This window comes from Coloeus monedula (assembly GCF_965178545.1).
Source record: "Coloeus monedula genome assembly, chromosome: 14".
In the NCBI taxonomy this organism is placed as follows: domain Eukaryota; kingdom Metazoa; phylum Chordata; class Aves; order Passeriformes; family Corvidae; genus Coloeus; species Coloeus monedula.
Window position 1 is genome coordinate 19,003,593 of NC_138794.1, and position 24,071 is coordinate 19,027,663.

At 58.9% G+C, this 24,071-nt stretch overlaps 2 protein-coding genes across 2 annotated transcripts; both read right to left on the reverse strand.

The window, feature by feature from the left end:
- Positions 1-218: 218 nt before the first annotated feature.
- Positions 219-2,182, reverse strand: COMMD4 (COMM domain containing 4). Its single transcript, XM_082290478.1, has 8 exons — positions 2,009-2,182; positions 1,858-1,929; positions 1,709-1,774; positions 1,425-1,464; positions 1,187-1,306; positions 869-949; positions 596-772; positions 219-450 (listed from the first exon to the last, which is right to left on the reverse strand). Exons 1-8 carry the CDS (start codon positions 2,009-2,011, stop codon positions 410-412), a joined length of 600 nt encoding a protein of 199 aa, XP_082146604.1. The 5' UTR covers positions 2,012-2,182; the 3' UTR covers positions 219-409.
- A 12,929-nt stretch (positions 2,183-15,111) lies between these two features.
- On the reverse strand, positions 15,112-18,515 carry LOC309578031 (uncharacterized protein C15orf39 homolog; the record flags this gene model as incomplete). The annotated part of the gene is made up of 2 exons (XM_082290359.1): positions 15,112-15,149; positions 15,524-18,515. The coding sequence occupies 2 exons, from the start codon at positions 18,513-18,515 to the stop codon at positions 15,112-15,114; spliced, it is 3,030 nt and encodes a 1,009-aa protein (XP_082146485.1).
- Positions 18,516-24,071: the final 5,556 nt, after the last annotated feature.

Sequence of the window (24,071 nt, forward strand, 5' to 3'; positions counted from 1 at the left end):
CGCGCTCCCATTGGCTGCGCGGCGGGCGGTGCGCGCTCCCATTGGCTGCGCGGCGGGCGGTGCGCGCTCCCATTGGCTGCGCGGCGGGCGGTGCGCGCTCCCATTGGCTGCGCGGCGGGCGGTGCGCGCTCCCATTGGCTGCGCGGCGGGCGGTGCGCGCTCCCATTGGCAGCGCCGTGATACCGGAGGTGGCTGTCCTGCCGAGGCGGCCCCGGCGCGGGGAAACGTCGCACAACGCCGGCGTACAGCGGGACACGGCTCAGCTTTGTCACCGCGACTTTATTGGAGCTGCCCCGAGGACCCCCGGAAACCCAGAGGGCAGGGAAACGTCCTCCTCCCCAGCCGGGAGCACCAGTGTGGGCCCCCAACTCACTGTCGCAACCTCCTGCCATGGCCCTTTTCTGGCTCCTCAAAGAAGGGTGTTCATCAGGGTCTGGGCCTGCTTCAGCTCTGCAGAGAGAGGACAGAGATGTGGGGGAGCTGCTGGTATTGCAGCATCCCTTTCAGCATCCCCTTCCCAGCATGCCTCCCACAGCATCTCCTCCTGCAGAATCCCCCATGGAGGTTCCTTCTGCCACCCCTCCTGGTGCCTCACCTGCCAGCAGCACCCGGAACTTGTTGGCCGAGAGCGTCACAGGGATGGCTGTCATCTTCTCACACTCTCTATCCCACACGTTGAAGGTCAGGTGCACCACGGGCTCGTTGACCTCCTGCAGCTCGCTGGAGCTGAGGGTGTAATCCACCCGCCAGCGCACTGAGCCCAGCTGGCTCACTAGGGTGGGTAGTGGGATGGTGTCAGCACCCCTGCTCACTCCGGCAGGGTGATGCTGACCCCCACACCCCTATTAAGACACAACACCCCACTCACATCGCAGGCTGCAGGCCCTGAGCCTGTCCTGGAGGGTGCTCTGCTTCTCCTCATAGGAACGGCACAACCCACTGGCATGCTCTGCTTGTGAGGGGAGACAAGAGAAGAACCCCTCTGCTCACACCAGACCTGCAGCTGCCAAACCCCACTAAAGCACCTGAGGAGCCCCCAGGGATTGATGGCACAGAAGGGAGGTGATGGAGGACAGCACAGCAGCCAGCCTGCCCTCCATCTGGATGTGAAGAGGGCAGGACTGGGAACTGTCACAAACATCCCACCAGGTCTGGCTCACGGTGCCACCCCAAGGGTTTCCCCTACCTTTGGGCAGCCCCAGCTGCTGCAGCTCACTTGACAGAGACTCACTGTCTACATTGTGCTTGGCTGCACTGGAGAGGATGAAGCCAAGGACAGCAATGGTTGCCTTCACATCCCCCGACTCTGCAGATGGGAGGGAGGGTGAACACTGTCACCTTGGAAAGGCATCCCCAGGCAGATCGCTAGCCATCCCTGGAGCATGGCTGCATCGGGGGATCCTGGTAAGGACAGCAGTGCTCACCTAACTTTGCATCTGAGGTCAGCTTCAGGATTTTGTCATACTGTGGGAAAGCAGAGCAACACAGTAAACACCAAGTAACACGTTCACTACCAGTGTTAACACTAACAATTCTTACCTAAATATTAACTAGTAACACTTACTATGCATATTATTATTACTACTAAGGGCCGGTAGCATTCTTAACGCTGAGGCTTGCATGAAGAACACAAGATTAATTAAGGTTGCTGATTATGCCATTGTAGTGTTGAAACACTTGGCCTCCACTGCGGTAGCCCCACACTTACCTCGATGGCCTCCCCCAGCAGGTCCCGCAGCACCTGGGCGCAGATCAGCTTCAGCTTCACCGAGGACTGCGGGGCAGAAGGAGGATGAGCAGGGGGCCCAGAGCAGGCGGGGGGCGGGCAGGGGGACGCGGGGGGCACGGGCACTTAACTATTTTGGCCAGGGTGCTGATCTCGGCCAGCACCCAGTCGGGGCAGTCCAAGTCCCCGCAGAAGCGGAACCGCTGCGGGAAAGAGGCGATCAGAGTCCGCCGCGGGTTCTGCGAGCCCTCCCCGCTCCCCGCCGCCGATCCCCTTCCCCACCATGTCGCCGCCGCTCCCCGCTCCGCGGTGCTACCCCAGAGTCCGCCTTTCCGACCCGGAACTACTCCAGGCGGGCTGCCGGCTACGCCCCTCTCCGCCCCCTGCCCCGAGTGCCGATGGGGCGCTTCGGTAGGGGCTCTGCGGGGACCTTCGGCAAGGACCGGGGCACGAGAGAGGGTCGGGGGAGCGGACGGCGGTCTCCGGACCGCGGGCGACGGCAGACCCTTCAAGCGCCCCGGGATCCGCCCGACTGGGCGCCTCGCCCTCCGATGGGCCGCGGCCTCACAGGTTCCCAGCGCCGCCAATATCGGCCCGCCTTTCCCCGCGCTGTCCGGTCACAGCCGCCCTTCCAGTCCGGGCGCGGTCCCGCCAAGCTCAGACCGCTCAATCGCGGCCCGGCCCCTCAGCCCGGCCCCGCTCCCCCGTTCGCCTGAGGCGCCGCTCCCGCCGCCGCCGCCGCCGCCGCTTTGGGAGCCGGCGGAGCCGTGGCCCCGCTGCTGCAGCCTCGGCAGGTGTTGTTGGGGCCCGGGAAGGGCGGGCGGGAGTTCTCCCCCGGAAAAGGGGAGACGGCGGCGAGCGGGCGGGCTCGGCCCCCGGAGCGGCGGCGGCGGCGGGAGCGGGGCCTGAGGGGACAGCGGGGGGGCGCGGAGCCGCGCGTGGCGGGAACGGGCGGGCTGGGATTGGCGCTCAGATCCACAGGCAATATCCCAGCTCAACCGTGATTCCAGCTCCAATCCCACAGGCTCTAACCCGCCTCTACAGCTTCTTTCCCATTCTTACTCACAATCCCAGCCTCACAGTGAATATCACAGCGATTTCAGCTTCAGCCCTGCCGTGCCTATTACAGACCCTGTCAAAAGGCAACATCCCAGCTCAACCGTGATTTCAGCTCCAATCCCACAGAACCTTTGGCAGCTCTACAGTTTCCTGTCCATTTCCAGTCACAGTAGCCAGCCCCATAGTGAATATCACAGACCCACAGAGATTTCAGCTCCAATCCTAAAGTCACCATCCCAGTCCATATCCCAGCCCTGCAGTGATTTTAGCTCCAGCTCCACCGGCTCTAACGCAGCCCCACTCACTGTGCCAGCCCGACCATCATTTCAGCCCCTATCCCACACACCCTTTGTCAGCTCAACAGATGCTGCTCCAATCCCAGCCCCACCAGCAATATCACAGCCCCACACTGATTTCAGCTCCAATCCCACAGGCTCTAACCCGCCTCTACAGCTTCTTTTCCATTCTTACTCACAATCCCAGCCCCACAGTGAATATCACAGCCCCACAGTGATTCCAGCCCTGCCGTGCCTATTACAGACCCTGTCAATATCCCAGCACCAGCGGCATTTCAGGCGCAATCTTACAGTCCCCCTGCTCAGCTCTACTGATTCTGTTCCGTTTTCAGTCACAATCCCAGCCCCACCAGCAATATCACGGCCCCACACTGATGTCCTCACAACAATCCTACAGTCCTGTTTCAGTCCTACAGCGTCTATCCCCTTTGCAGTCCCCTTCCCAGCCCCAGTGATTTCAGCTCCAGACCCACAAGCTTTATTTCACTGCCACCTCTGCTCTTCCAGCTGCAAGATCTGCGTCTCTCCAACACCACCAGGTGAAGCTGCTCCAGGTTCATACAGCAGGATCCTCCCTTTGACCCAGCTCTAGAGTCCACATTCCAACCCCAGCCTGGCAATCTTTATTCCAGTTCCAGCCCATTGGTTTGTGTCCCATCCTATGGTCACTTCCCAGATCTACAGCCTGTGTCCCCTTGGAACAGTGATTCCAGCTCCAGCACTGCCATCCCTTTCCAGCCCCAGTGATTTCAGCTTCAGTCCCACAAGCTTTATTTCACTGCCAGCTCTCCTGTTTCGCTTCCGGCTCCACATCTTCCCTGCAGCACTACTTAAAGCAGCTCCTGGTTCTCAGGACAGGATCTGCATTTTGGCTCTAGCTCTGTGTGGTTTCAGCTCAGCTGTTGAACCCATATTCCTGCCCCAGCCTAACAATCCTTACTCCAGCTACAGTTCCACACTCCCTATCCCAGCCCCACAGGGGTTTCACCCCCTGCCCTACCATATTTCAGTGTCCTCCTGCTCTGCTGCCTCAGCTCCAGCTCCTCAGCTTCCCACTGCCTTCAGCTATGAGCTTCTCACTGCAGCCCGGGGCTGTTGATAAGGTCACAAATCAGTTACTCTTAGCACTACTTCAACGTCTCTAGGAACTCTCCCACCCACCCCAATGGGATCCCAACTTTGGGGACACATGAGGCCTGAACCCCAACACGTACCTTCCCCCCTCCCTGGCGCCTCACCCCAGCACTTGCCCAAGGGCCCCCTCACCTCCCCCGGGCAGCACCAGGGGCTGGGAATGGCCACTGGGCCCCTGGTTCCCCATCCCGGGCCCTGGAGCCCTTAGAGCCCCCAAACCCCTTCACCCTCAGCCTCTGCTTGGTACCACCGGGCAGGGCCTGGCAAACGCCCAGGCATCTCCTGCAGCCCCTGAGCTGCAGCCCCCTCCCCTTCTCCCGCGGGCCTTATCCAGCTCCGGCCCCAGCACTTCCATTGCTCCGCATTGGTTTGAGCCTGACTCTAGTCCCAAGGTCCTTATTCCACACCCGGGGGCTTTACAACTGCTGTTTCAGCCCCAGCCCCACAACCTTTACTGAATTAACATCACAAATCTACTAAAAAAGCAAATTAAAACCCTAATACAACACAAGTAGAAAAACAAAGTAATGCAATAAATAACAAAATCATTAATCATTTCAAACAAAAACAGAATAAAACAGTAAAAAGTAGAGTAAAACAATTTTATTCCCGACATTTGTAACGTTACTTCAAACCCAAAAACCACGGAAGGGCTTCTCCCCGGCCACCGGTAGCAGCAGCCGGTTCCCCCTGCGCCGCTCCAGGCCCCGCACCGGCCTCCGGCTGCCCGAGCTCCGCAGGACGCAGCAGAAAGAACTGGGCACGGCCGGCACCGCTGCCCCCAGACCCCGGCCCAGGCGGACGCGCCCGTCCGTGCTCACCGGCGCTCCCCGGACCGGCAGCCGCAGGGGGCCCGTCCTGGCGCAGCTCCGCTCCTCGGATCGCGCCTCCGCAGCTCCCCTCGCCACTCGCAGCCGCACCGCCGAACTGACGCCCGCCCCCGCCTGCGCACGCTATTTATGCCCCAGGCCGGGCCAGCCCAGCCAATCCCAGCCCGAGGCAGCGCCGGCCCCGCCAATCCCAGCCCGCCCGTTCCCGCCACGCGCGGCTCCGCGCCCCCCCCGCTGTCCCCTCAGGCCCCGCTCCCGCCGCCGCCGCCGCTCCGGGGGCCGAGCCCGCCCGCTCGCCGCCGTCTCCCCTTTTCCGGGGGAGAACTCCCGCCCGCCCTTCCCGGGCCCCAACAACACCTGCTGAGGCTGCAGCAGCGGGGCCACGGCTCCGCCGGCTCCCAAAGCGGCGGCGGCGGCGGCGGGAGCGGCGCCTCAGGCGAACGGGGGAGCGGGGCCGGGCTGAGGGGCCGAGCCGCGATTGAGCGGTCTGAGCTTGGCGGGACCGCGCCCGGACTGGAAGGGCGGCTGTGACCGGACAGCGCGGGGAAAGGCGGGCCGATATTGGCGGGCCGTGCCAGCGCAGTCTCAGCCCCACAGGCGCAGGGAGTGTGGAGTTCAGAGCTGGGGCTGAAGCTTCACGGACCTCGACCTGAAAAAATGATCTTGTTCTGATGCCTGAGCAGCTTCACCGAGCCGCAGTGGGGAGAGGCAGAACTGGAATGAAGTGAAGCTTTATGAGACTGGAACTGGAAGCACTGTAGAACTGGGATAGCGACTATAAGGTTGGGATCTGATAGAGGTGTTTATAAAGGCTGGGGGGACACGATGCTAAGCCCTAAAACCCCTCAGGGCTTGCCTGAAATACAGACCTCGGGGCTGGAGGTGAAGTAAAAGTTGCGGCTGTGGAGAGGCAAAATAAAGACCCTGGGGCTGAGGATCTGCAATAAAGACGCCGGGGTGCTGAACGTCCACCGCAGGAGCTGCAATCAGTGCTGTAGGACTGGAGCTGAGATAAAGCCTGTGGGGCAGGGTCGGGGCTAGAATAAACACTCCAGGATCTGAAATAAAAGCCACTGTGCTGGAACGGAAAGCACTCTGGGGCTGGAAATGTGACTGTAGGGCTGACCTGCACATTCTCGCTTTTTTAACTCCCTAGCACTAGGGTCTTGTTATCCATCCCAGAGCTGGAGAGGACCAAGGCCAGGTCCCTGGCACCAGTTAGACCAGCAGAAGGTGGCTGTGGTGGTACTGGGAGCCCAGGGCAAAGTTGCCCACCCAGGCAGAAGGGCTCAACACCACCCCCCCAGCAGCAAACACAGATGCTTCCCAACTGGGTTTGACGGTCTATAAACAGTTTATTTAAGATACAAAATTATTCCTTTACACACCTGAGTCTGCATTCTGCTCAGGGAGCACCTGGCAGCTGCTGCTCCATGATGTGGGAAAGCTTCTCAGCATCTCCTTCCCCCTTACAGCCCCTCTCCAAGCTCCCCCCAGCTGCTGCTTCTCTCCTCAGGCAGAAGTGCTTTGCCACTGCATGTGACCATCCTCAGGGTCCTGCAGGCGAGAGGGAAGAGGCCACTGTAAACACCTCTAGCAAAGGCAGGAATGAGGGTCCCTTTCCTCCAGCTCCCCACAGTTTTCTCCAACCCCAGAGATCAGCACCAGGTAACAGAAGAACCCATGACCTACAGCAACATCAGCTCCCAGGCACAGAAAATAACCCAAGGGATGCAAAGGCCACTCACCTCTGTCCAGAACCCCTGGTTATCCATTTCCAGGGTCTGGATCCCCGCTTCAGGGTCTCTTCTGTCCCAAAGGGCTCTTCCATTCTGCCAGCCCAGCCTCTTGGTCCCCAGGCACTGGGGAGGAAAGCACAGGGACTGTAGGCCTGCCTGGCCCCACAGGGTCCCTCAGCTCACCCCACACAAGGGGTCAGGGCTGCTTGTCCACACCAGCAGACAGAATTCACCCTTACCACGAGCACGATGGGCGCAGTGATGATGCAGAGGCCACCTATGACCATGATGGCCACTCCATAGGCTGGGAAGCCCGGCTGGGGCGAGGGAGGCTCCAGGGTGTCCTCTGGAGCAGAGCACAGAGCTTAGAGCCTGGAGCAACCAGGGGCTCTGCCCCACGGGGTGCCAGCCACCCACTCTGCTCCAGGACAAATATATAGGATACAAAAACATCTGTTCCACACCCTTCATGCCCTATCCTCCCATCCTACACCAGCCTGCAGCAGCAGGTCTCCAACCCCAATCCCTCAGGTTATACAGAGGGAAAGGGCACAACTCTTACTCAGATTTTACTTTCTGGTCACCTCACCAGCCAAGATATCTCACCCTCTCTTCACACAAAGGATCAGGATGTGGTCAGCTGTGGATCTACTCTGCTCACAGCGCTTGCATGGGGCCTGTGGAGCTCATGTACTCGTGTCCCAGAGGGGAGCTTACCTCCCACAGAAAGAGAGTATGGATCCACATGGATGTCAGAGTCAGCCAAAGCCTGGTTTGGCCCAACCGAGTGCACAAGTGTCCTCAAAACTTCCATGCTGGTTGGAGCAGGGTGATGGAATATCATGTTCCCATGGCAGATCAAGGAGCCAGGCCTGCAGAAAGGGTTGGAAAGAGCTCCAGCAGCTGCCAGTCCCCCCATGACCCCACAGTGGGGTGGGCACACCCAGCCTCCCAGAGGGTTCTGCTCAATTGGAAGAGAGCCCTGCACTCAGGGACCCTGGAGGTCCAGCAAGTCACCACTGATACAATGGACTAATGCTTGACCTCAGCTTCCTCCACAAATCCTTCTGTAGCCAAAAATCTGCACCTGTCAGCCATGACCTGTTGGCTGACATCTGAGGGGAGACCTCCATGCCCCTGTACACCCCTGCCCCAGCAGACCCCCCGCTCCCACTCACATGAATTCTTTTATCAACGCTTTCAAGAAGGTTGGGTAATCCCTCAGGGCTCTCGCCACCTGGAAGAAAGGTTGTGCTCAGCTCCCCACCAGCTTTTGGGGGTGCTTGGACACCCCAAAGCAGCCCCTCTTCCTCCCACAGCTCTTCTTCTCACCCCGCTGGGAGGACCTTAATCCCCTCTTCCCACCAGCCCCGTTCCTACCGCATCCTCAAGGTCCCTGGAGAGATTCTCGTGCTCTACAGAGAGTGGATCCTGAAGCTTCTGGCTGAACTGTCTATTGGTGACGAGGAAGGAGAGGGGGTACACGTGCAGACCAAGCTTGGACCCTAAAGGAACAAGAAACAGTGCTGGGTGTGCAGATTTGGCAGCAACCCTGACCACACCACACACAGGGACTGTCCTTACCCTCCACCGAGAGGGAGGTCAGGTCCAGGGGAAGGGCTGACAGTGTAGTCAGGGCTTCCAGAACCTCTGTAACATCAGCATGGACAACCGTGTCTAGGTAGAGGTCTCCAGTGATCTCCATGTTCCCATCGAGGTTCCTGAGGGGAGAGAAGAGCCCTGAGCAAGGCAGGAGGGCTGGGACCCAGCTCAAGCACCTTTACCGGTGTTTTTCCCCTGAGAGCCCACAGAAGGTGCTCAGTTAGTTTGTTCCAGCTGCACATCCCCTGCCAGCTTTTTCCATCCTCTCCATCCTTGCAGCACTGCTAATGAGCTGCAGAGGGCACAAGAGATAGTGAAGGTAATTTAATTAAGATGTTGGCAGAGGAGTAGCTGCATCCCATACCTGAGCTGGGAGATGGTGAAGTTCCTCACGTGGTAGAGGGGACTGACAGATGAAGTTACCTGGGTAGAGAGAAGAACACAGTTCACACCTTCCCCTGTTTAGCACAGGTTATCCCACCACCCAGGCAGCCTGTGCCCACTCCCCCAGCATCACCCTTCAGAAGAGCCCCCAAGGCTTGGCATACCTCACTGACCAGCCTCTCCAGAGGATCCATCCTGCTCATCCCAAGCTGGGAGCCAGTGAAGGAGAGGGACAGCTTCTCCGGGTCCAGGTTGTCCAGGCTGAAGCCTAAGGGAGTTTGGAAGAGTTATGCTCACACCTGTTCCTCCACCTTCCTTGGGAGATACTGTTCAGCCTTGAGCTCATCCACAGCCACACACCAAAAGCAGAAACCAGGAGGGCAGCTGAGTGAGGAGGAATTCCTTTGGATGTGGGAAGGGGTCGGGATGTACCATTTCCCAGCGCAGGAGAGCTGGGGCAAAGAGGGGAAGGCAGGGTGTTAAACAGAAGCACTGGCCCACACAGGTCCCACTGCTTCAGATGTGCCCTCCACCACCCTTAACGTCCTTAAAATGGCTTTACACAGGTCAGGAGAAGGGATGTTAAGAGAAGGAAAATCCTGGAATCCAAACTGCACAGGTTTTGGCTTTGATAGAGGCACAAGGAGGGCACTTGGCAGCAGCAGCCCTGCTGTGGGAAGGCCTTCAGGACTTACCACCAGACTGGACAGACTGGGGCTCCAGCTGCCAGCTGAAGATGCTCCTTCCCTTGCTTGCCTCTGTGACTACTGTCCGGATGAGGTGGGAGTTGGTGGGAGCAGGAGCATCCCCCCAGAATAGAGCCTCCCCTCGCACCACCACTGAGCCATTCCTGGGAGGGAGAGGAGACAGTGGGCAGCACACCTGCTTTTTCTTTCCCAGGTACATTTATCCAGAAATTCAGACAGGGATCCCTCGGGATGATGATGCCAGGGAGGGAGCACTGCCCCTCACAATGACCTGCCTGGAGCGTTTTCCTGGGCAAACCCTTCCCTCCAAGCCAAACCACCCCTCCCCATCAGCTGCACACTCACATGAACTCAAGGACATTTGCCTGCAGGAAGGTCTCGTAGCTGGACAGCATCTGGTTTAGCTGGAAGGAAGGAAGAAACACCTGGTAACTGAGAAGGTTTTCCAAGCTCCCCCATGTGAAGGGGAAATGCACCAGCAGATGGGCAATGAATAGAGGGGAGTCAACTCAGTCTGCACAGGAGAGGGCATGCTGGTACCCCAGGGAGTGGGGTATATATTCCCTCTGGGAATGCCCGTGGATGAGCTGGGATACCTAGAGCAGCCACCCATACTCTCGGGACGGAATACCCCAGCAACAACACGGTGTGCCATGGCCCTGTTGGCTGCCTGAGGTGAGGGGAGTCCAGTCCCACCTCAAACCAAGTGCCAGTGGAGCAGTGCCAGGGATTTATCCACCTCCACCATGCTCAGGTGGGCAATAAACCAACCAAGGGCTGATGCAGCACACAGGCTTCTCACCCCAGCAGGGCCTGGCACCACCCTGCACCCCAAAGTGCCAGCATCCGCCCCAACCACCTCCAGCACCCACCATCAGTCTCACGTCTCCCTCCAGTTTCCGGTAGCCATCCGAATTCCTGCTGCCCAGAGCCGGGGTGTAAGCGATGCCCAGCAGACGGAACTGCAAGGGCAGCACATGCACAGGCTGTGTGGGAAAAGGGAGGCTGGAGGGGTGGGATGCAGGGGGTTTCGTCCCTGTGCAGCCAGGTTTGCCCTTCATCACCACCTCAGCTGGGCTGAAGGCCTCTCTGGTGGCGGCAGGGAGATGCTCCATGGCTGTGGAGGAGTGCTGGGAAGTGATGGAGCCTCTGGACATGATGTAGGCATCGAGGGTCACTCCTGTGGGCACAGCCAGGGTCTGGGAGCTGAGCAGGGAGCTGGCTGCATGCCCAGCTCCAGGAGAAGTCGGCAGGCAGGATGGAGATGTCCCGCTGGTGGTGGCAGTGTGGTGCCCAGGCTCAGAGCCAAGCTCCAGAGCCGGGTTTGTGGAGCAGGGGGGAGGCACAGAGGCTGGGCTGGCAGGGGTGGGCCCTGGAGGTCCTCCTGGAGAAGGAGTGGGTCTCAGTGATGCTGTCCTGGGCTTGCTGTGCCTGGACTCTTCCATCACAAACACCTGCCCAAGCTCTGGGATGACACCAGTGGCTGTGGAGCTCATTCCTGTCACGGCGGGACCCGCAGGGCTGGGGGGCCTGGTCTGAGCTGGGGTGGCTTCGGTGGACATCGGCTGTGCCAGGGGAGAAGGCAGGTCACTCTGCATCCCCGAGGCAACAGCAGAACCCCCAGACTCCACTGGGGGAAGGAAGGAAGCCAGCACTTGCTGATCGTGGACACCAGGAGCCGTGGCACTGGTAGGAAGTGATGCCAGGACTGCATCCAGGAGTCCAGACCCGTTTCCTGGAACATGGGCTAACGCAGCATCCACCAACAGAGCCGTTTTCCCAGGCAGGACGGTGCTGGCAGTGCCCCAGAGCCCCTCAGGTGTCAGGGCAGGGGGCACCCACGTTGTGCCAGGGTCGGCCGAGCCGGGTGTCCCTTGCGTTGGCAGAGCAGAGGCCACCACCTGCTCTGCTGTGCTGGGGCTCCAGGAGTGAGCATCCATCAGTGTCCATGCTGGGACATCGGGTGGGACCTGAGCCCCCCCAGCAGCCCCTTGGAGTGGCAGCAGCTGGTTGGGTGCCACCTGCACCTCTGCAGAGGGGCCAGGGGCAGCTGTGGGGAAGGAAGGAGGGTGCAGCCATACCTGGGAGGTGGCAGGGACCCCAGCAGCTGGCTCACTCCGAGCTCTGGAGGTGCCCTCAGACTCCCTCTGCGGGCTCTGGGGCTCTGCTGTGCCCGCTGGCTGCCCCAGGCCACCAGCTGAAGTCACTGCTGACATCTGCGTGGCGTCGCGTAAGCCTGGTCCTGCTCCACGGAGGCCTCCCAGAGCAAGGGGATGCCAGGAGCCAGGACTGGGGACACCCTCAGTCTGGAAGAGCCGAGTTGAGGTAACAGGCATCCTTTTGCCAAGCCACTGTGTGGGGGACAGCATCACAGCCGCTGCTGTGCCCAACCTGAGCCCTTCCCTGTCCCTAGAGCCAGGCTGCCGCTGCAGGGAGGTCCGAGATGTCTGTGTGGCCACAGTCCGTGTCCCCAGGCTCCATCCCCCAGCACCTGTCCCATGGGTCACATCTCCTTGGAACCCTGGGAAGCAACCTGAGGTGAGGAGGCCCCCACATGCTGTCACCAGACTGTCACCTATCCCTTGCTGGGAGGCTGATGAGCCCAGGGGACCCCAGGAGACAGCAGCCAGAGTGCCAAGGCCATAGGGGACAGCAGTAGCACACACACACACGGCCAGCACCAGGAAGGCTCTGCACCACAGCCTGCTGGCAGGGACAGCCACACGGGCAGCAGGGCATAGAGCTGTGCCCACAGCCACTTCCCTCTCACCACAGAGCATCATTTCTGGCTGCAGGGCAGCAGTGTCCAGGGGGTCTGGTGGTCCAACCCCTCGGCTCATCTTGGGAGAGCTGAGCTGTGGAGAGGGACAGCAGGGGGTTTAGGGTAGGTCCCTCCAGCTCCCCACCACAGCACACCCGTGACTGGCCCATCCCCAGAGCTCCTTCTTAGAACACCTCTCTTCTCTCCAGCAGCCTCCTGGCTCAGAAAAGCCTGTGCCAAGCCTCAGCATCTCCTGGGAAGCTCCCAGAGCAGCACAGGGTTGTAACCAGCCCCGGGCTCAAGACATTATCTTATTCCCTGCCCCAAACACCCACCCTGTTACCAGTAACCTCCCCAAGGAGGGCCAGGCTCACCAACCCACCAGCACCCCTTACCTGGCAGCACCCCAGGAGAAGAGAGCAGCAAGGCCTACCCAAGCCCTGGCTTTTATCTGGTTTCTGGGGGTGGGATGTGGCTCCATTCCAGCTGCTCCCAATTAACACAAACTCATTTGCACTCCCCCAGGGGAAGCTGGAGGGGTTTCAGCTTCCCTCTGCTCCTCATTGAGCCCTTGGCAGCAGGAGGGGGTGTGCCTGCTCCTCCAGGCAGGATGATCCCCAAGCCCTGCTGATGCTCCCCAAAACACCCTGTTTGTGAGGAGGGCGTTGTGGCAGTGCTGTTCACCTGCTGGGCTCCACTAACTGGGGCTGAAACACGTGGAGTGGAGTACTTGGCCTTTGGGATCAGGCACATTCTGTGCCTGATGGAGGCTCTCAAGGAGGAGGGTGTCTCAGGGTTCCCCACTGGATCAGCCCAGAGTGCATCCCTGAGCACTCCACACTCTCCTGCCCAGCTTCTGATGCTCAGACCAGTGCCCTCTTCCCAGGCTGTCATCCAGGGGTTTGTGGAGACTGGAATGTGCTCCTGCGATGGCACCCTGGACACCAGATCCAGCCTCTGATGATGGGACAGAGGGGCTGGGCGCAGCACTTGTGCCTTGGTGCAGGGAGAGGCAGGCAAGTGCATCGGGTGGGGGATTTGGGGACCCTCCAAGCCCAGGAAGGTCCCATTGTGCCCACCCTGGGAAGCAGACACAGAAGCAGGGCATGTCTGGAAACAAGCTGAACTCTTTTAACCAGATGAGGCAACTCTTCATGTTCTTACAAAAAAATTAAATAAAGGGAAGGAACTTTCTTCCCTGGAACCTTATATGCATACAAAACCAACAGTATTATTAACAAACACTGCTTTCCGAATCCCTGTGCACAGACATGGAGGGCTGAGGGGGAGCGAGGAGAACAGCAGCATCCCCCTTACGCGTCCCACCCACAGCCACTCCATCCCCATGGAAAACCAGGAAGGTACCCACAGAAACCCCCGAGTGGCAAGCACACCTTTTGGCTAAAATAAGTACAGTGTGGGTAGGGTCATTTTTTTGCTTCCCCCCCCCAGCCTCCCGCTGTTTTCTTAGTTTAAAATAAATATTCCCTGTAGTGAAATTTTTAAAAATCCTAATAATCCTTGTTTTGTTCCTCCGTGCTCTGCAGCAGCTGGAAGACCACCTGAGCGATGAGTTTTTAAGGCCTCTGCTGTGTACCCTGCTGCAGCCCCCCAGGGTGAGGGGATGTCCATTAGTCTTGGGATGCCCACATCCCTCCTGGGATGCCCATAACCCTTTGGGATGGAAAGGATCCCTCCTCTTTCCAAGGTCTGGCAGCATCACTCCCCTCCCTGCCTCTTTAGTCTCCATCAAGGCAATCCCTAAATGTGCATCTCCCATGTTCTCCTTTGGGACAGGATCTGGGATGTCAAGTGATTTGGTTTTCTTTTCTCTAAGAGTCTTTAAATCTTTTTTGCAGCCTTTTAGTTTAAATAAAAAGACAGGTATAAATTACTGTATTGCAAAAAAAAACAACCCAAAACACATGACCTGAAGGCAGCAGCTCCTTATAAAGGTAAATCCATAACATTTGTAAAATGTCTTCATTTTAAACAAAAAAAAACCCTTAGTCCTGGGACTATGGAAGTCACAATTCCCTTGCCCTTGATGTTGTGCCAGGTCTTTGTAACACTTTAAAGGTGAAAATCCCAGAGGAAGGGGACGTTTATTGGGAATGGCGTGGATAAAGCAGGAGAGGGGATTTAGAGGACAGAGGAGGTGGGATGTCATCCCTGCAGTCCTCTTTCTCCAAGGCTGTGGACGGTGCTGTGGCCATTTCCATGCTCCTCTTGCTCCAGCTCCACTGGAACTCCAGCCATTCCCTCACAGCTCACCAGGGCAGTCACAGATGGAGGTGAGAGATGCACCAAAAGACAATCCATTCAAAGAAAAGCAGCTCCAGCTGCTGTGAGGGGCTCGAGCCCATCCCCGTGGGCCCGGATAACCCACCAGCATCCGAGTGTGTCCCTGGAGCACCACTGAGCTGTTCTCCACCCTGAGCAGCATCCTCAGAGGGCCCCTGGCAAGGTATCAGCATCCTGGAGGATCCCTGATGCTGGTGGGAGCCGAGCATCTGCCTGCAGGGCTGCTGGTGGTCTCGGCATCCATGGCTCTGGGACGAGGGACCTTCCCATTCCAGTCATTGTCCCTGGCACGTTCCTCAGTGCCTCCTTTTTCTTGATCTATCTGTGGCTGTCGCTTTGCCACCAGCTTTCAGTGCCTCCACGCCAGGGCTACCTGCGAGAGGAAGGAGTGGTTAGGGAGGGCACACCTCCATGTCCCGAATATTCCCTGCCCCAGCCTGGCCCAGGCAGTGGAGCCTCCCCACCCAGCTCAAGCTGCTCACCACCACATGAAACCCACACACATACACCTCCACAAATGACATATAAATCCCATGAACTCCTATAAACCCACATGGAAGAGGAGTTACCTACTTGGAAGGGTGCTGGCCAGTCTGTGAGCTTGAACCTAGAAGAAATAAAGGTGCTGATAATGACCCTGAGCAGCAACAAAAGGTTGTGTGGACAGAGCAGTGAAGTCACCAGCTGGACAGGACAGCCATTGGTGGTGGGTCTGACACAGTGCCCTTGGATGGGCAGAGGTGGCCTGGAGGTGACTGAAACCTCCCTGATACCCCCAGGATGAGTTTTCTCCCTCCCAGCTCAAAGTTTCCCCCTCCACAACCCACAGAGGAAAAGCCAGGCAGAACCCTTGGTAGGCCACAGATGCTGAGGCACCTTTGGATGCTCCCCAAGAACAGCAGCGCCTGGAAGGCAGGTGCAGCTGGAGTCTCTCTAGGACAGCCCGAGGGACACACCCACAGGAGATGCCTGGCTACCTACCGAGCTGCTGCTGGATGGAGTTGTGCCAGTGGAGGTTGAGCAGGTCGGGGTAGATTTCGGGAAGCTGCTTGAGTGCCAGGAGCTTCAGCATGCGGGAGGTGCAGCTCTTCAGCTCCAGGTCCCTCAGGTGCTTCTCCTCCGAGAGGGTGGTGGGACGCAGCTCCACCTTGTGTTTCTGCAGCACTTGGTCCACGAAGCTCCCGGGGAGCTTTGGGAAGAGCTTCTCCTTCACCACATGGATGGGGATGAAGATGGCTCCCGCCCGGACAACGTGGGGGAAAGGGCAAGCGAACATGAAGGCCTCCAGCTGGGACAGCAGGTTGGCGAGGAGCACGGCCACGTCCTGGAAAGCCAGCCAGATCTCCTTGCCGTTGGTGGGCTTCTGAGGATTGGGAACCTTGGAGCCATTTTTGGGCTTGGGCCAGGATTTGGGCATCTCTCCCAGCTCTTCTGCCGGCTCAGCCTTCTTCAGCCACTGCTGCAGGAGCTCCGGGGAGGAGCGGGACACTGAGCCTGAGATCGTGTCACAGAGGCAGGTGTGCAGGGTGGTGAAGTACTGCCCCGAGGGGGTCTGTGCGGGGACACCACCAACCTGCCTGACCACTGAGACCTTCTCCTCCCCCAGGGTGGAGGGGGCTGTGGGAAGAAGGGTCTGGGGAGGGTTTGGGCCTACGATGGTGCTGGGCTGGGGGCCAGGCGGTGGGACCAGGGGGCTGCTGGCTGGGGAGGAGGCTGGGTGAGTCGGCGTGGGGGTGCTGCTGGGAGGGCTGGGCTGGGGGGGGTGGGGGCTGCCATCCTGCCGAGGGGGCTCGCTGCTGGGCAGGAGGGAGGGCGGGAGCTTGTATTTTTGGAACATGAAGGTGGCTGAGCTCTGAAAGCTGCTCCTTTCCCCAGAGTCCACCTCAGGCAGCCGGGGCTGCGCACCCTCTCCCAACCCCACCTTCCCCCCTTCGGCCTCTTTCTCCTCCTCCTTATCCTCTCGGTCCAGTGTCCTCTCTGCACAGCCAGTGGGTCTCTGGGTCTCCCCAGCTTCCACCAGCTCTTTCTTCAAGCTAAGGTCCAGCACCATGTCCTCAGAGGGAAGCTCTTCAGTGCCCATCCCGTCAGGGCTGCCCTCCTGAGACTCCAGCTCTTGGGGCACAGGCTTTGGCTTTTTAGGGACACTCCTGTAACAGCTCTCCCCTTGGCTCTGCACTGCATCACTGCTGGACACCACCGAGATGTCTCTGCGGGCAGCAGGCTCCTGGCTGCCAGCCGTGTTTTGGGACGGGGAGTCCTCCCACAGATGCTTCCTGCAGAAGAGGACGGGGTCTGAGCCCTTGGCTCTCTCCAGGTACTCCTGGTAAGGTGCCAGGCTGAAGACATTGTGGATCACTGGCATCGGTGGAGAGGATGAAAAAGCCTTGGTGTCCCTCTGGTCTTCCAGCCCCTTTGTGGGGGTCATGGACGGAGAAGGGCGGATGAGCTCCTTGGCTGGATCCTTGATCTTGCAGGCATTTCCTTTGCCTGGTCCCACACGGGGGGTGTCCTGAGGGGCCGGGCTGCTGCTCCTCCTCCCTGGGTACAGGGGCTCCTCCTCCCCTTGCCTGGGTTTCTCCCAGCTCCCTTCTCTCTTGGGAAATGTCTCAGCGAGCCTAGCGGAGCCCCCAGGAAGCTTCTCTGAGGTGCAGACAGGTTGGAAAGCGCTGCTGTGCCTCGATGCCACTCGCCACTGCGGACTGTCCGCCCTGTGCTGCTCACACCCTGGCTCTGCGCCGGGAAAGGAGGCGCGGAACACGGATGCATCGCCCGGGCTGACGGCAAAACCTGGGTACCCGGTGCTCCTGAGCAGCTCGGCATCCCTTGGTGGCTCAGCATCCCTCAGCACTGCCCCCAGCCTGGCACCCGCTGTCCTCGGCACGTAGGGGTCCAAGGGGCTGGCAAAGTAACTCCTTGGGGCTTGGGCCTTGAGGTAGGTGCTGGGAAAGAGCTCCCTGCTTCCCACATAGCCAAAGCCAGGCAGGGCACTGGGCTCCCCCGCGGTGGGAGCTGGCGGGTGGCTGAGCGGGCCAGCTCTGCGGGGTGACAGTGGGTAGGGCGAGGGCGGGTAGCACACTGCCGACCTCTCCCGGTTCACTGGGCTGGCCTCAGGTGGCTGGAGCTTGGGCCAGGGGTCTGGGCTGAGGCTGGAGACCTCCGGCACCACCTTCTGGCTCTGGGGAGTGGGACATCTTGCTTCCAGGAACGGGGTGCCGGGAGGTGGCCCGTACTTATCAAAGGTGGCATAGTAGGGGGGTAAGGCAACGGGGGAGCCCAGCTGCTCCTTGGAAGGCAGCGCCAGGCTGGAGGGCAGCGGCGGGAGGCTGTGGTCAGAGCAGGGACCCCTCTTGTGGGGCTCGCCGGGGTGGAGAGGGTGGGTGGTGGGGGGCAAAGCCCAGTTTGCCTCCCCTGGTCGCTGCTGCAGGCTGTCCGCTCGTGTCCCCAGTAGCAGAGCCACCCTGGGAGCCAGGAAGGAGGCGGGGGCTCCGTACACTGGCTTGGGGATTGCCAGCGGGGCTGCCTTGTTCACCAGCACCGGCTTCTTCACCGGCAAGGGGCACCTTGGGCTGTCCAGCTTCTTCCTGGCTATCAGCTGCTCCTGGTTCAGGCTGTCCTTGCTCTTCAGGGCATCTGGGGGCTGCAGCCTGGCACCCAGGCTCTCTGACGAGTGCAGCAGGAAGCCCAGCAATGGCCCCTCGGCCGGCACGGGCTGGCTCATGGCACCGGGGCCGTGGTGCAGGTAGGTGGGTGCGGGGCTCCAGTGAGCCGGGGGCTGCTCGGGACCCTCGGGGCTCTGCAGCGGGCAGGCAAAGTAGGAGCCCTTGTAGCTGAATTGGTTTTCAGAGCCAGGGTGGGGCACGGAGCTGGATCTGCCTGGGATTTTGCTGGGCAGGAAGCTGGCAGCGGGCTCCAGATGAGGTAGCTTGTTGAAAATCACAGGGTCCGCAGGCTGCAAGTACCGTTTTGAGGCCATTTATATGCTGCTGCCGATGTCCCCACGGGAGAGGTGAGCTGGCCTTCCTGGGTAAGAGAGAGAACAAGCCATGAGCAAAGCAAATCCCCACAGCCAGCAGCCCGCGGTGGCACAGGGTGACAGTGTTACAACCCACCCTGTAACGTGAGGGTAACCAGGTTCTTGTTGAGGGACCCTTGGGGTTGATTAGAGCAAAGCAATGCTGAATAACCGGTGTTTATAAATATATATATATATATATATATATACGGTTTGTTCCAGAGCAATTTGGCTTCAGCAGAGCCGTTTTGGTTATTATCTAGTGTAATACAGCAATATAAAAGCATAAAAATAGCACTTCCAAAAATGCCTAAGGAAAAGAAAGGGAAGGAAAGGGTAAGAGTAGAGAGAGCCCACCACCCGTGGATCTTCCAACGCGAGTGGCTTGTTGCAATTCCACCGTGATGGCAGCTGCGTTGATCTCTTTGGGGTGAGGGAAGCCCAGGAAACACCAAGTTCCATGGGTTAATATACACCCCGGCTCGGTGGGAACGCCCAGGTACCTCCCCTGGGGCAGGGAATTTTACACTGGATGATGTAATGCTGTGGATCACGGGACACCTCGGAGTTCTTTGTTTGCCTGTGACACCTTTTAAGACACGTCAGTGTAGTTGAGAGGCCAATTAACAGGCCATCAGAGGCCAGGCCAACTGTGAGTGTCCTGGGAAGCGGGAGTTTTCACAGCTGACCACTCGTGTAGGCGGCAGGATCAAAAAGCATTATGCCACTTGGCAGATCTGTCTCTTATCAGCCTCTTCCCTTATCTGGTCCAACAGACAGCGGTACCCTCCGATAGGTGTGCACCTGGGCAGCTGCTGCGAGCGGCCGATTGTTCGAGTCATTAACCACCGCCCCCGTGACTCAAACATTCCATCAGCTCCTGCTGCTCGCTCCAAATCTTCTCCGATGCTGGCGATTTACATATAATGGCACAGAAGGTCATGTGACGTTTTCTATTACTTTGCCCAGATTACTCAGTTCTCCTGTTAATATCTCTGAAAAACTTAGCCCGGTCATCATAAATTTAAAGCCTTCCGAGGCAGAACACAGAAGGTTAGTACACACCTTTTTTTGTTTTAAATACACATAAATCCTTGTACTAACTCCCAGGCCGAGTTTGGCTGAGATAAAATTATACTTCCGTAAGATAAAACGCTTTTCCCACATAATTTTTTCCCAGTGAAAAGACAAAATAAACTTAGCAAAAATCAAGCTAACAATATATAAAAATTGTTTGACTAAAATTTAGCCTTCCAGCGAGTTACTTTTGATGAAAACACAAACAAAACAACTAAAAATAAACTGATAATCTTAGCATGAATTTGTAGTGAATCAGGCAGGCCTCTGATCAAGACGGGGAATCTCTGCAGAACGGCCTCCATTTCCACAGGGGAATGCCACTGCAGGTCCGATAATTGTGTGGGCATTAATTGGAGACACACAGTCTTTTGTACACTTCCTACAGCGTGGCCAGTCGTGAGGGCCTTAATTGTGTAGGGATCTCCCCTTTCCACAGGATCCAATCTTCCCCGCCAGTGGAGGGAGTCCTGGGAGGCTGGCTGAGCATTCCTCCATGTGTCTCCTTGGAAAAGCCCTAGAAAGCTCTGTCTGCTTTGGTTCCAAAGCCTTCATGAGCGTCTGTTGCAGGCAGCAGGGAGCAAAGCTGGGTCAGCTCAGGTGAGGAGCCAGCAGACACAGAGAGTGCCCAAAACTCACATCCCCGGCTTCACCTTTTAAAGTAATTTGAGGTTTTTGCCCCAAGGCAGCAGCTCACCCGCTCCCTTAGGGTGCCTTCTGGTTTGGGGCTGCTGTGGGGTGACTGCTGGCCCGCAGTGACAGGTGGTGGGTGCCAGCAGGTGGAGCTGGCAGCCTGTCCCAGCACAGTCCTGCATCCCTGAGAATCCTGAGTTTTCTCTCAATATCAGCTGGCCTCACCCAGCATCTCCTGAGCATCCCACTGAGACACCTGAGCATCACCTGGGCCTGGAGAGCACCGCTGCACCATCAACCAGTATCCCCTCAGCATCACCTGAGCGTCCTGTACATCACCCAAGCAGCCCCAGGACACACCAGAGCATCACTCAGGACGCTCCCAGCGTGGCCAAGTGTTACCCAGTGTCTCCCAGCACAGCCCAGCAACCCCCAGGCCAGGGACGGACTCCCTGCAGTAAGATCTCCTCCATGTTGGTTTTCTTTTTCCTTTTGCGGCAGCGCTAGCAGAGCAGCCAAGGAGGAAATGGAGGAAGAGCACGTGGAGATAAGATAAAAGCCACATCAACAGCAGGGGAAACAGAGCAGATATGGGGGAGACTTGTGGGGAGAGATAAGGGAGTGAGCCGGTGGTGGTGCTGCAGCTCTGCCGGGAGGGGACCGGAGCACGAGCTGCCTCTCCCCAGCCCCAGCTCACCCCAAAACAGCACAACTGAGGCTGCACCCCCCACTGAGCCTTGCCGGTGGGTTTCTCATGCAACCTTCAATAATTTATCGCTTCCCAGGAAGGACACTGCTTCCCTGGAATCCTGTGGAAGCCCTCATGGGAGGCTCGGTGCTTCCCTTACTGCTTGCACCCTTGGAAGAAGCTCCCCCACATAATTTCCAACAGCTTTATCCTCAGGATAAGTCCTTGGGGTCATTGCCAAGACATGCAGTACCAATTAAATTTGCCAGCACTTAGATCCAGGGAAAACAGCTCCCTTCAAACCGAAGAAAGCTTGAAGAAAACCCCACACTGGGTTATTTTCCTTCCAAAAGGGATCTCTTGGGAGGGTGGTGTTTTAATCCATCTCCCTGCGAGATGCTGCAAGGGAGGGGGATGCAGGCATGGGATCCCTTCTCGGCTGTGACAGAAATCCAGGATCTCCTGAGTCCCGACGTTTCCCCGCTGCTTCTTCCCCTTTCCCCGAAGCCCCGGGGATCCACAACTCCCCAGCGTGGGGATATTGTGACACCGGCCCTGCTGTCACCGCGGGATCGGGTGACGCCACCGGGCACGATGCAATCGCCCTGCTTCACCCAGCTCCGACTTCAATTCTTGCTGGAGGGATGCAGAGCAGGACGAGTCATCCCCCAGCAGCGGCCGGAGCCAGGCACATGCACTGTCTGACAGCGTTGAGCTCATTAACCAAATTAGGGTGACGGCACCCATGGGCTCCCTCTTTCCATGAAGCCCACTGGGACTTTGTCCGGCCGGTGCCATCCCCACACCTGCGCCACCCCAGCAAAACAGCTCTGCTTTTGCTGTCACCATCAGCTTTTTCCCTCTGGGACTATCCCTCTTGCAGCCAGCGGGGGACGAGAGGGACACGCGGGAATCAGAGCTGGGGGAGACGCCTGGGAGAACCCCAACACATGCAGCCGGTAATTCCGAAACTCCACAGCTGGGAAAAGCAGCGGGTGGAATAAACACAACCCGTTATTCCTCTTTTTTTTTACGTTCTTTTCATTTTTTCCCCCTTCCTTCTTCTCAGCGTTTTTTTCCCACACGGGGCCGTTTGGCCGGGAGGGAGTAAAAGTAAAACCAAATGCAGAGGAACACGTGCAGCCACCAGCGAAACCTCGCTGATAAGCTCCCGCGGGCCTCAGAAAGCCTCATCTGCCGCGTTTCGGGTGTCCAAAGGGCACAGCAGGGCTCCCATGTCCCCTCCGCAGGACTCCTTGGCCTGCCAAGGCTGCCCGGAACACCTCCGAGATGTCTTTTTGCTCTGACAGCTCCGAAGAGCGCGCCCGTGTCTGTTATCAGCGGGGCAGCCAGGCGCGGCACGCAGGCTCCCCGGAATTTCCTCCCCGGGATGCGATGCCCGGAGCGGGAGCCTCCCACCGCAGTCTCCCGCCTCCTCCATCGCCACGTGATGCCGAAAACAGCCGCCAACTCCCGGCCAACCCGCAGGAATCGAGAAATGAAATCTCCTAAACCCGCTGGCATCCAGCATCCCCAGCCCCCCGAGGTGCTGTGGCACGGGGGGAGTTCCCGGGGTCTCCCCGAAACCAAGGGACTTCTCCACCGGTAAGGAGGCGGATTCCCGGCCGGCTGCAATCCTGGTTTCACAATCTCGGGGACTTTGGGATCCTGCCGAGGAGGTCACCTTTCCCATCTCCGGCGGGTTCGGGTGAGCTCACCGGCACCGCTCCCCCCAGCTTCGGTCATTTGCGGGAACAAACAAGAGGCCTCAGCAGTCCCAGCTCCCTCATTCCATATCTTGCCCCTTTCCCACAAACTTTGCAGCTGCCGAGCGTCTCCCGGGCGGGCAAAAGCCCAGCCGGAGCCTTCCCGTGGACCAAGCCAGCTGCTTTTTAAGGCAGTATCCCTATGGAATGCATGCACCAAGCCACGGCCTATCTGCGAATTAGGCTGAAACCCCCCCAGGAATATTCACTTTTATTAAAAAAAAAACCAACAAAACCAGACAACTTTACGGAGCATTGAGCAGTCACCAGAAGGGCTCAGTGACTGCGTCCCCTTCTACTCGCGGGATTGAACCCCCCCCAAAACGCATCGATCCCATTCCCACCCTCCGATGTCACATCCAAGGTTGGCCACGGTCACGGCTGGGACCCCCCCCGGTGCTCGCAGGCCCTTGCCAGGACACGAGGTACGGATGTGGCAGGGATGGGTGGCCGTGACCGTGTCGGTCCTTCTGTCCCCTCCGCACACCCACGGCCACCGCTTTCGTGTGGGCAACACTCCGGCGACCACCAAAATAAACCCCTCGCAGGAGCTTGAGCTCACTCACGCTGCGATTCAGCCGCATGATCCAAAGTGTCCATAAATGGGTAAAATCCCGGGATCCGGAGCCTGCAACCCGTTTTTCCTTGCATGGCCCAACGAGAAGCAGATGATCCCGAGGAAGGCGTGCAGGGATCCCCTCCTGCTCGAGTGTTTCACCCGCCGAGGGAGCCCCAAGGCAAGCACGGGGCTGGCTGGGGGTCCCCCCGCCCCGCTGCCCCCGCATCCCTCCGCTCCATCGCGGCTCCTGCGGGGCTCCTCCGGCCCCGCACTCACCTGCGGCTGCGGCGCGGTGCCTCCCTCGGCGCATCGCTACGGGCACGGGTGGGGGGCTCGGCGCGGACGGGGGGAACGGGGGGGCCGCTGCCCCTCCTCGGCCGGCAGCCCGCGTTGTGCGGAGGAAGTGGGAGGAGGAGGAGGTGGAGAAGGAGGGCTGGGTGTGCGTGTGGGCCGGCCGGAGGAGGGGAGGGGAGGGGACGGGACGGGACGGGACAGGAGAGGACAGCCCAGCCACATGTGCGCTGAGCTGGTCGGGGCTCTGTCCGGGCGCTCGGAGCGGGGACTCTCGGGACAGGGACATCCCCCACGTTACGGGGGACACCTGCAGACGAGGAGCCCCTGTAGGGAAGGGTCTCCGTTGCAGCGAGCCCCCCGTTGTAGAGGAGGGGCCGCATGGGGAGCCCCTATTATTATTAAGGACAGCCCTCACTGTATGGTGCCTCACTAAGGAAACCCCCATTGTAGGGAGCCCCCACTAAAGGAACCGCCATTTCAGGCCGTCCCCGTTAGGAACC

Coding starts and splice junctions, on each gene's coding strand:
- COMMD4 (XM_082290478.1), bottom strand. Junction 1,775..1,857: donor TCAGCACCCTGGCCAAAATA/GTTAAGTGCCCG, acceptor TCTGCCCCGCAG/TCCTCGGTGAAGCTGAAGCT. Junction 1,465..1,708: donor TGCTGGGGGAGGCCATCGAG/GTAAGTGTGGGG, acceptor GCTTTCCCACAG/TATGACAAAATCCTGAAGCT.